Below are 11,290 nucleotides of genomic sequence, written 5' to 3'. Positions count from 1 at the left end.
ATATATATATATATATATACAGTTTATACATGTATACAGTTTAAGTCAGAATTATTAGCTGGCCTTTGAGTTTATTTTCTTTTTTTAAATATTTCCCAAATTATGTTTAACAAATTCAGGAAATGTTCACAGTATGTCTGATAATATTTTTTTTCTTCCGGAAAAAGTCTTATTTGCTTTATTTTGACAAGAATAAAAGCAGTTTTGAATTTTTTAAGCACCATTTTAAGGTCAAAATTTTTAGCCCCTTTAAGCTATATTTGTTTTCCTTATAGTCTACAGAACAAACCATCGTTATACAATAACTTGCCTAATTACCCTAACCTGCCTAGTTGAACCTAATTACCTAGTTAAGCCTTTAAATGTCACTTTAACCTGTATAGAAGTGTCTTGAAAAATATCTAGTCAAATATTATTTTCGGTCATCATGGCAAAGATAAAATAAATCAATAATTAGAGATAAGTTATTAAAACTATGTTTAGAAATTCTATGAAAAAAAAACTTCTCTCTGTTTAACAGAAATTAGGGGAAAAAGTCTTCTTTAATAAAAAATTACCTAAATAATTGCTATATTAGGTTTGTCTATGTGGGAGGAGCTACTGCAGGGGTTTATTCAAACTCACAGCTGATTTTTACTAAATCGCTTCATGACGGACCAGCAGTTCATTAAACAGCTCAAACAGCTTATTATTTGTAGCATTTCTGTTGTGAAACAGTTCAGAGAACAGCTCTAAAATGTTTATCAAAATTACTTTAATCTGCTTGTGCTCATGGAGTCTGGCTGGTGAGTATTATTATTATTATTATTATTATTATTATTATTATTATTATTATTATTATTATTATTATTATTATTATTATTATTATTATTAATTATCATCATCATCATTTGTTTACCTGCTCTTGCTTCTGTATTATTATTATCTGTCACAAAATTTGCCATTTCCATTGTGAAACTGTTAATGCTCATGGAGTTTGGCTGGACAGTATTACCACAGAAATATAAAATTTGAGATAGACTCCCATTGTCAGTGCCTTTATCAGTTCATTACTATGCATTATCTTTCTTTCCCTACAAACCTGTATTACAGTATTTGTTATTTCCTAATACAATAAGTTCCAAACTATCCCTTTTTCCAAAAAATAAAAAATGTAATGCAACTAAAACAGGAATGCTGAGTAGGCTTTCAGCTGAAATTCTGATCAGTTTGTGATAAGATTCTCTATATTTCACAATAAATACAAACAATAAATGGAAATTGCAATTAGTCTGTTTTGAAAATGTTGTTAGCATGTGAAAAAAAATGTTGTTGTTTTTTTTGCTTGTGGATTATGGATAAGATAAAACGTGTTTTATTAATTTTGCATGCATTTGTGTTAAATAAATGAAAAATAATTAATATTTTGCTCCGCATAGACTCCTGTACAGCTGATTGTGTGAACAATTTTGAATTTCTGGTTTCAGTACTCCTTGTTAGTGGATGAAAAAAAACTGTAAATACTTTTAACCTTTAATCTAAAAAGTTTCAAATTATACAGTAAAAAGGCATACAAGGTAAACAATATGTTCTATTATTAAAATGTATTTTTAAACTAAAGCCTACATTTGATATTTTCCACCTTATATTTTTCCCAGATTCCATTAGGGCAGGGGTGTCCAGACTCGGTCCTGAAAGGCTGGTGTCCTGCATATTTTAGTTCCAACCCCAATTAAACACACCTGAACCAGCTAATCAACAAAAAATTTCCAGGGAGGAGTGTTGAAGAAAGTTGGAGCTAAACTGTGCAGGACAACGGCCCTCCAGGACTGAGTTTGGACACCCCTGCATTAGGGGCTATATGACAAAACCAAATTCTCAGAATTCTGAGTAACCATGTGGGTCTGTGTGTGTGTTGATCAGGTGTGTGTGGTGTTGAAGTGGAGTCAGTGTTCATCACTGAAGGAGATTTGGTCACTCTAGAATCTGCTCTTACTGAAATCCAGAGCGATGATCTGATAATGTGGAGGTTTGGACCTAAAAGAGAAATTCTCTTAGCTACAATCAGCAAAAAGGACAATAAGGCAGAGACTGTTTATGGTTCTGATGGGAGATTCAGAGACAGACTGCAGCTGGACAGTCAGACTGGATCTCTGACCATCACAAACAGCAGAATCTCAGACTCTGGACTTTATACAGCGACCAGCATCAGCTCAAAAATCCCACTCAACACATTCAGCCTCACTGTCTATGGTGAGTAGAGAAATACTTACCCTGCTTAATAGACATCTGAGTAGATTGTAAAAATGTTTGAAAAAATAATAATGGCAAACAGAATAATTTGAGCATTAAAATTTTAATTAAATTAAAAATAATAAAATTATAATTTTAAATTGTATTTTTTAATAATGTCCAGCTCATCTGCCTGCTCCTGTCATGATCAGAGAATGTTCATCATCAGTGCAGTATTGTTCAGTGTCATGTTCAGTGGTGAATGTGAGTGCTGCGAGTCTCTCCTGGTACAAAGGAAACAGTGTATTGTCCAGTATCAGTGTGTCTGATCTCAGCATCAGTCTCTCTCTGCCTCTGGAGGTGGAATATCAGGATAACAACACCTACAGCTGTGTGATCAACAACACCATCAACAACCAAACCATACAACTTGACATTAGCACGCTCTGTCAGACATGTTCAGGTACAAAATATATTTCTGTCAATAAACGAAATGAATATATCAACATTGGAAATGTTCTCTCTTATTAGGATGCTGTGGTTTTACCGAAGCTGTGATTCGATTGGCTCTCTCTACCCTGGTGGGCGTGGTTACTGTTGCTGTACTAGTTTATGACATCACATCCAGAAGATCCGACCAGAAGAAGAGAGAACAAGAAATTGGAGAAATTTGTGAATGACTGTGGACATATATTACAGATCATTATGCAGACAGCATTCATACTAATTTTGTATAAATTGCGTAGTGATATTAATGTTGTTGTGTTGTGAGATTAATGTTTGCTTTTTGAAATATAGTTGTGTTGTGATCTTAATGGCATCGTGTTGTTAAATTAATGTTTTCCTTTTGAAATGTTGTTGTGTTATGCACTACTGTGATGTATATTAAATCATATTCGTACAGTTTTAAATCTGCTTTGGGTTGTTGTGAACATTTCATCACCTTAGAATTATAAGGTTCTATCTGACATTCTTGTCAAAATTAAGTTATTAACATATTCTTTTTAAATGACAACTTATTTATATTATATGATGTTTTTGTATAAGTTGTTTTACATTTTAAGACTTTTTATTTAAAAAATAAAAAGAGTTTATCTACAAAGTTGAACTCTAGCTTGGCTCTATAAGGTTCCTTCTGTGTGCCAATTAATATTTTTAATGCACACACAAGGACAAGTCAGGACCAGCTTTCTTTGTCATTAAACACTGACCTATTAGTATAATTAGTGTGTGTGTGTGTCCGTGTTAAAAAGCTGAATAAAATGCGCAAATGCATCTGCTTCAACAATTGAACACTATTTGTGTGTGCAGGCTTCATGAGCCCACAATGAACCCTGAACTCAAACTATGACTCGCTCCTTCAAGAGCTATAGGAATACTGAAATTAAATCACATTCATACTGTTTTAAATTTGCTTTGGGTTGGTGGGAACATTTCACTGATGTTACTAACCAAGAGTTTTGTTGTTACAAATGACCCGGATAATTGTAGCCACAAATTTGTTCTCCTTACAGCCAACAGCTGAAACATCAAGAACATGCATTATGAATATTTACACAGACGCACAAATGACATAATTTAATTTAATTTAATTTAAGTTCATATATATATATATATATATATATATATATATATATATATATATATATATATATATATATATATATATATATATATATATATATATATATATATATGTATGTATATATGTATGTTTGTATATCTCTATGTATATATATATATATATATATATATATATATATATATATATGTATATATGTATGTTTGTATATATGTATGTATATGTATGTATGTGTATATATATATATATATATATATATATATATATATATATATATATATATATATATATATATATATATATATATATATATATATATATATGTGTGTGTGTGTGTGTGTGTGTGTGTGTGTGTGTGTGTGTGTGTGTGTGTGTGTGTGTGTGAGTGTGTGTGTGTGTGTGTGTGTGTGTGTGTGTGTGTGTGTGTGTGTGTGTGTATATACAGTTGGAGTCAGAATTATTGGCCCCCATTTGATTTTTATTTTCTGTTTTATATATTTCCCAAATGATGTTTAACAGAGCAAGGAAATCTTAACATTATGTCTGATAATATTTTTTTTCTTCTGGGGAAAGTCTTATTTGTTTTATTTCAGCTAGAATAAAAGCAGTTTTGAATTTTTAAAAAGCCATTTTAAGAACACAATTATTAGCCCCTTTAGGCTATATTTTTTTCAGATAATCGACAGAATAAAACCATCCTTATACAATTACTTGCCTAATTACCCTAACCTGCCTAGTTTAGCCAATTAACCTAGCTTTAACCTAACCTAGCTTTTAAATGTCACTTTAAGCTGTATAGAAGTGTCTCGAAAAATATCTAGTCAAATAATATTTACTGTCATCATGACAAAGATAAAATAAATTAGTGATTAGAAATGACTTATTAAAACTATGATGTTTAGAAATGTGTTCAAAAAAATATTTTCTCCCTTAAACAGAAATTGGGAAAAAATAAACAAAGGTGCTAATAATTCAGGGGGGCTAATAATTTTGACTTCAACTGTATATATATATATATATATATATATATATATATATATATATATATATATATATATATATATATATATATATATATATATATATATAAATTTATGTTTATAAAAATATATATATAAAAAAATTAAAAATGAATCAATGGATGACTTTTCTTAGCTCGAATGAAGTTTTCCCATCTAACATCTGCTGTATCTGTCACATGACTTTTTGTGGAATGAGGACTAATATGAGCACGTGTGAAGTGACTTAACTGATTTGTAACTAATTCATGGAAGCAAAGATTGAAAGTGTACTGACTTGAGTAGCTATCCCCTATCTGTCTCTCTCTAGTACTCTATATCAGCAGTGTGACCGAATGTGACACAAGAAGACCATTTATTAAAACCAATGTCAATTAAATGTAGGGCCTTGTTTGTATTTGCAATTGCACAAATTATTAAAAATATTAGGAAAGGGAACACCAATGAATAATAATAAAAAAAAACATTCTGAAATGTTGGTATTACACCTGATTTACTGTGTGACATCACTAGGAATCCAATGTTTTTGCCCTTTTAAAAAAAACAACAATTCTTCATGCACAAATGGTTTTAAATGTTTTATTTTTTAAATATTGCATATGAAGTTTTGCAGTAAGTTTGTACAAAACTATTAAATGCATCGAGAGAAAAAAACACAGGGTGTTGACTTTGATCTAATCTTGGAAGCATCTATATTTTATACTTTACATTTTATACAAACATACTTTACATCTATATTTGACGCAGACACCCCACAAAACTGATTTCAGACAGATTTCTGAGGCAACATATTTTACTCATATAACTAAACAGTGTTTCGCTAAAAATGACATTACTATAACACTGCCTTGTCATTAGGAATCAAGTAGGAAAACCTTGAATAATAAGTACATTAACACAGAAAATGCTGCTGCTTTCAGGGTCCATCTTTATTTTTAACTCAGCTGTCAGAAGTGAAACACAGGATTGAGATATCAAATGCAGTGAAAGTAGGAATGATGCAGCCCCAAAATGTAAAGTGAGAAGGGTCTGAATGCAGACCGGGTTGAAATCTGTGCTGCATACAATACTTTTAATGCGCACACCTAACCTCACCTCAAACCCTACCCCACATAGTAACATCACTCGCTCCACTGAGTGCATTGTGTCTGACATTGCATCTCTGAAATATGCTGTCTCAGCTTATCCAAGTCTGCAGATACTATTGGGTGAATGACACAACATGACACCAGCAGGGGTCACTCAAACATCATTACAAAGAATCATTTCTTATTCTTAATTTCCATAATTTCCCCCCATGACTACACAAGTCATCAAATAGACAGAAGTGACTTACTGCACATGAAGTCTTATCCATCTATTTGATGACTAGTCGATTTTTAGGCTGTTCTTAGATGTCTTTAAGATTTTTATCAACAGGCCAAATTTAGCCTTGTTTCTACCAAGATTTTTATGTTTGGGTCATTATCATTATAAAGTGCCTTTGATGTCCCACAAGATTGAATCAGTCCTATATCAACATAATGTGAAATAAGGAAATACTGATGATTTAATATAATTGGTTAAACTTTTACACAAATGCAGGTGGAATTATGTGTTTTGAAATATGTTTTTGTCAACATTTGCCATATGCTTTCATTGAATGGATGTGATATTGCCATGTCCCACACACTGCTCAGCCAACTTCAGTCTAAAAAGTAGATAATTAAGATAAAATTAAAAAGAATTTATTTAAGAATATTTTATTAAAGAATACTTTTTTCATAATATTATTAATCATTTTGCACGTGTCCTCGAGTTTGCTGTCCACCCTGTCATGATGTGGTAAACGCCCCTTTAGGAAACCCTCTGATGTACTCATAAAGTTCTGATGTACTCTTCATTCTGAGGTCTCAAAGGCACTTTATAGTGATAAGGACCTATTTAGATGTCTATCATAGGTCTATCAAACACAAAATTGCTTGGTGGGAAGCCTCTGAACCCTATACTCTGTCTGTGTGTCATTTGCATTAATACAGTAAACTTCATTTTGTGTATTTGAGTTCTAGCAGGTTGAATCCTTAACAGAATGTGCTTGATCAGTGTTTCATGGCGACTCCAGCATACACCACATCCCTCTCTTCTACAACTCTCTGAAAGAAACATGAAATCATGTCAAAGATATGTTTATCAAAAACATCACTAGCTAAAAATCAGACAAACTAAAAACATCTATGGTGGTGCTGTGTATTTCCACTTTATTAAAGAATATTATCTTAACAATCAGAAGAATATTTAAACAACCAAAAAACACTTCACTAGAACATTAATCAGTAATGTGCTAACAATGTTTTGTGTAAATGTGTTTAGGAGGATTTTTTTTTAAATGTTATCCTATCTTTTAAGGGAATATTCTGATTTGAAAATAATGTTGTAATGACACATTTTACAAATGTTTTAAATGAATGTTTTTTAGCTTTTAAGAAGAACAATCTGAGAACTTACATAAAACTATAGGCACTGAAACCATTCAACGAACAATAAGAAATAATGTTCTACCAATGCTTAAACGATACAGAGCCCCATAAGGGATGTAGTGATGAGAGATAAAACAACTAGGTTGAATAGCTTGAAATTTCTTCAAAATGATTTACATTTTCTCCTAAATTTTTGCTTTCTCTAGCCATACTTTTGCGTTACCCCGCAAAGATGTTTTGTGCTCAATACTTTTGTGTTGCCATGCAAAACTGTTGTGTTCGACAAACACTTCCTGTTCACTTTATATTATAAGAATATAGGTCATTTGTATCGATGTGCATATTGTGCAAAACCCAGTGTGTCTTGCAGTGGTTGAGAACTCGGTACTTCACTATGGGGCATTTCAGAGTGACTGCATTAGGAAATTTATAATCTATTAGAAAGAAGAAATTCAATAAATGATTTATTTAAAATATAGGCCTAGGTCTTGTACATGTACAGGCAAGAATGAAACCTAATTATGCAACATAATTATTATATTATATATTATATTGTATAACATTATATTATATTATACTATAATATGGCAAAATGGTGGCTCAGTCGGGACTCAAAAGTGACCTTGCTAACAAATTGTCGCCCAAATTATTTATATTTTTAAAATGTACAGAAAGTGTTTGTGTAACACAACAGTTTTGCGATGACACATTTTAAAAATGTTTTTAAAGAATGCCTTTTAGGAGAATGTTGACTAGAACTAGCTGCTGAAAACATTGATAACAACATCGAATGTTAATATTTTAGAACATTTGTAGAACAATAAAATTCTAGCTGGGAAGTACTGTACATCTGAATCACTGCTGAAATTAGTAAACACCTTACATAAAACACATGATCATACCGTTTTATGTGCTTTTCTTTTGTAGAATGTCGGATCGGCATATGTTATTTCTTCCCCGCTCTCAACAACTTCAACTACAATGTCAAAGGTTTTTTTAAAAAAGAAAACAAAAAAACATTATTGGTAATGACATTTTCATGTACTTCACACATTATTCTATCAATAGCAGATATTTACACAGATGTATCACTAGGTAACACTTGCCTTCTTGATCCGTTTTCCTCTGTTTCCTGTAGATCCAGAAGACTAGATAAACCATTAACAGAAATCCTCCAGCAGAGGGCAGCAATGTGTATAACAAAGCAAGGCCCTGATCTGTAATGGATAAAATTCAGTATCAATGTGATGTTTATACAGCAAAATGTATATGAAATGTCAGCACAATAAAACAATCAGTTTTAGTAAATAAACACATCTCAGTAGTGTTGTACCTGGACATGGTTGACAGACTGTGTTGACGTCTAGTTGTGTGGTCTGGTTGCTGATGGCGTTGTTGATCACACAACTGTAGGTGTTGTTATCCTGATATTCCAACTCCAGAGGAAGAGAGAGACTGATGCTGAGATCAGACACACTGATGCTGGACAATACACTGTTTCCTTTGTACCAGGAGAGACTCACAGCACTCACATTCAACACTGAACACACCAATGAACAATACTGCACTGATGATGAACAGTCTCTGATGATGTCAGGAAGGGGCAGACAAACTGAAAAACATCAGAAAATAAACATTGCTGAGTACAAACAGAGATATATTAGATTAGATGACTTAAAACAATCTGATGTAATTAATAGTGGACTTGTTTTGAAAGCAGATAACACTAATTGAGAAAATTGATAAAACATGACATGTTTTGAGTATACACAATGTTATTATATTTTAATATTGGGTATTATAAAAAAAAAGTATGAAAATGGTATGCTGTTTATGTCTCTAAGATAATAAAAATGCTAACAATATAATGTGCCTTAACAAGACAAAATAGTCATCAATGCTATTATAGATGTAAAATGTTCACTTTTAAGATTCAATAGCTGAAAATTAAACATTATATTAGTTTTAAGCTGAGTAGCTGATTCTCTTCTCACCATAGACAGTGAGGCTGAATGTGTTGAGTGGGATGTTTGAGCTGATGCTGGTCGCTGTATAAAGTCCAGAGTCTGAGATTCTGCTGTTCGTCATGGTCAGAGATCCAGTATGACTGTCCAGCTGCAGTCTGTCTCTGAATCTCCCATCAGAACCATAGACCGTCTCTGCCTTATTGTCCTTTCTGTTGATTGTAGCTAAGAGAATTTCTCTTTTAGGTCCAAACCTCCACATTATCAGATCATCACTCTGGATTTCAGTAAGAGCAGATTCAAGAGTGACCAAATCTCCTTCAGTGATGAACACTGGCTTCACTTCAGCTCCACACACACCTGATCAACACACACAAACGTTATTTGGAGATTTACCACAATTAAAAAATTAGGTTGTTTCAATGCAATTTTATAGTTGATATTAATGGAAAAGCAAAACAAAAATAATAATAAAATGATACACACTTATTTAAAATTTAGACTTTAAATCAAATGTTAGGCCTAATACAAAAAATAAATTAAGCCACAGAGACAGGTTACTTACCTGACGGACTCCATATAGACAAACAGATGAAAATAAACATATCGAATGTTTTTTTAATTTTACTTTTCCTAAACGAATCAAACTCTTGCTAATTTTCAAAGGAGGTCACGATAGAAATATTGATATAAACATTTAGAAACGTAGAACTTTCTACGATGAAAAACGGCATGCTGGAGAGGTGAGTGCCGCTTGTAAAGCTGTTCCGTCAAAGTGTAGTCACAAAAGACCAGAAGCACCTCCCTTTGACTGTGCAAAATACAAAAGTAGACCTATTTAAAAAAAAACAATAATATCGCGACAGAATTGCCAATAGGCCTATATTTTCATATTCATTAAAAAAACATCTTGGTGGTTTTGAACGGTTTTATTTATCGATTGATTGTTGTAGGAGCCATTTTTTGTGTTGTAGTGATTTATGTTGTCCACTAGGTGTCACTAACTGAAAACTATAACTGAGGTGCCTGTGTAAGCGAGGAAGAGCGTCAGGTATGGGAAAGCACACGGTTTTTGACCGTGCTACAGAGTAACTTGTTTGCTAGCCAGAAAACAGCAGTGTTTAAATATGTGCTGTGTGTTCATGGAGTGAATGTTATATTGACATGATAAAGAAGAAAGGAGAAGCAAAGATTGAGGCTTTGTTTAATTCACCTGCACAAATAAAGACATTCTGCTTAAAAACAACTTTAGCATGCATGGACTCTGATTGCACGCGTGAAATACGTGCTCACCCCCATTTCTGGCGATAACAGCAATGGAAGGCTGTTACATTAAGTCAAAAACCTCTGCTTCCAGTGATCTGTGAGTATAAATTCACGTTAGTGACAGCTCTTGAACACATTTATACTTGGGACCGATAGCCATGTGGATCTCGTTTGCTGTTCCTGTTTGAGTTGCTGTGGATCTCGCTTGCTGATCCTGTTGGAGTGGCGTTGGACTTCATTGCTGTTCCTGTTGGGGTTGCTGTGGATCTCGTTTGCTGTTCCTGATAGAGTTGCATTGGACTTCGTTTGCTGTTCCTGTTCTAGTTGCGTTGGACTTCGTTCGTTGTTCCTGTTGGATTCGCATTGGATGGTGATTCAACACAGGATTTAAAGGTACATTGTTGCAACAATAACTGAACTTAATGGCCATTTATTATGTGTGCACACAAAACAAGCGTAAATCCAATGCATTGGTTGCCAAAGGGTTGGACAATTTTTTGTACTGTATGGTTGTTCTGAAATTGTGGTAATATGGAGGAACAGTGTTTAAATGAGGAAGAATTTGCTGGGTCAAAACAACAGCTTTATGATGATAGTGAGCCTGAAAGGCAAAAAAGGCCAGTTAAACTTACCGCAAAGGCCTTATTGGAAAAACTGCAATCATTGCAAGCAATTAGGAAAGCAAAGTTGAACAAAGCAGGCAAAATAATAGAAACTATTAAAAGGTTGATGCAAAATAACAGAGAATATGAAAATGAAGTACAAAGTGTATTTGAAAAATTCAAAGGGTTA

The 11,290-nt window shown here is 32.9% G+C and overlaps 2 protein-coding genes across 2 annotated transcripts; one reads left to right on the top strand and one right to left on the bottom strand.

Moving 5' to 3' along the window:
- The first annotated feature begins 638 nt into the window (after positions 1-638).
- On the top strand, positions 639-3,333 carry LOC147838388 (uncharacterized). Its single transcript, XM_087303831.1, has 4 exons — positions 639-785; positions 1,903-2,232; positions 2,396-2,674; positions 2,743-3,333. The coding sequence occupies exons 1-4, from the start codon at positions 737-739 to the stop codon at positions 2,889-2,891; spliced, it is 807 nt and encodes a 268-aa protein (XP_087159957.1). The 5' UTR covers positions 639-736; the 3' UTR covers positions 2,892-3,333.
- A 2,294-nt stretch (positions 3,334-5,627) lies between these two features.
- LOC147838387 (uncharacterized) lies at positions 5,628-9,675 on the bottom strand. The gene is made up of 5 exons (XM_087304818.1): positions 9,263-9,675; positions 8,602-8,880; positions 8,375-8,485; positions 8,171-8,244; positions 5,628-6,944 (listed from the first exon to the last, which is right to left on the bottom strand). Exons 1-5 carry the CDS (start codon positions 9,492-9,494, stop codon positions 6,891-6,893), a joined length of 750 nt encoding a protein of 249 aa, XP_087160944.1. The 5' UTR covers positions 9,495-9,675; the 3' UTR covers positions 5,628-6,890.
- Positions 9,676-11,290: the final 1,615 nt, after the last annotated feature.

Source organism: Danio rerio, chromosome 22, assembly GCF_052040795.2.
Source record: "Danio rerio strain M-AB ecotype USA chromosome 22, GRCz13ab, whole genome shotgun sequence".
NCBI lineage: Eukaryota > Metazoa > Chordata > Actinopteri > Cypriniformes > Danionidae > Danio > Danio rerio.
Note: the sequence above shows the minus strand (reverse complement) of the source record. Positions and strands in the feature narration are given on the sequence as shown.

What these genes read in the sequence shown, in the direction of transcription:
- LOC147838388 (XM_087303831.1), top strand. Translation starts at nt 737, where the DNA reads ATGTTTATCAAAATTACTTTAATCTGCTTGTGCTCATGGAGTCTGGCT. An exon ending in ATTCAGCCTCACTGTCTATG is followed by an intron (nt 2,233 to 2,395) that starts GTGAGTAGAGAA and finishes AATAATGTCCAG; the next exon opens with CTCATCTGCCTGCTCCTGTC. An exon ending in GCTCTGTCAGACATGTTCAG is followed by an intron (nt 2,675 to 2,742) that starts GTACAAAATATA and finishes CTCTCTTATTAG; the next exon opens with GATGCTGTGGTTTTACCGAA.
- LOC147838387 (XM_087304818.1), bottom strand. Translation starts at nt 9,494, where the DNA reads ATGTGGAGGTTTGGACCTAAAAGAGAAATTCTCTTAGCTACAATCAAC. An exon ending in ATTCAGCCTCACTGTCTATG is followed by an intron (nt 8,881 to 9,262) that starts GTGAGAAGAGAA and finishes GATGTTTTTCAG; the next exon opens with TTTGTCTGCCCCTTCCTGAC. An exon ending in GAGGAAAACGGATCAAGAAG is followed by an intron (nt 8,245 to 8,374) that starts GCAAGTGTTACC and finishes TTGACATTGTAG; the next exon opens with TTGAAGTTGTTGAGAGCGGG.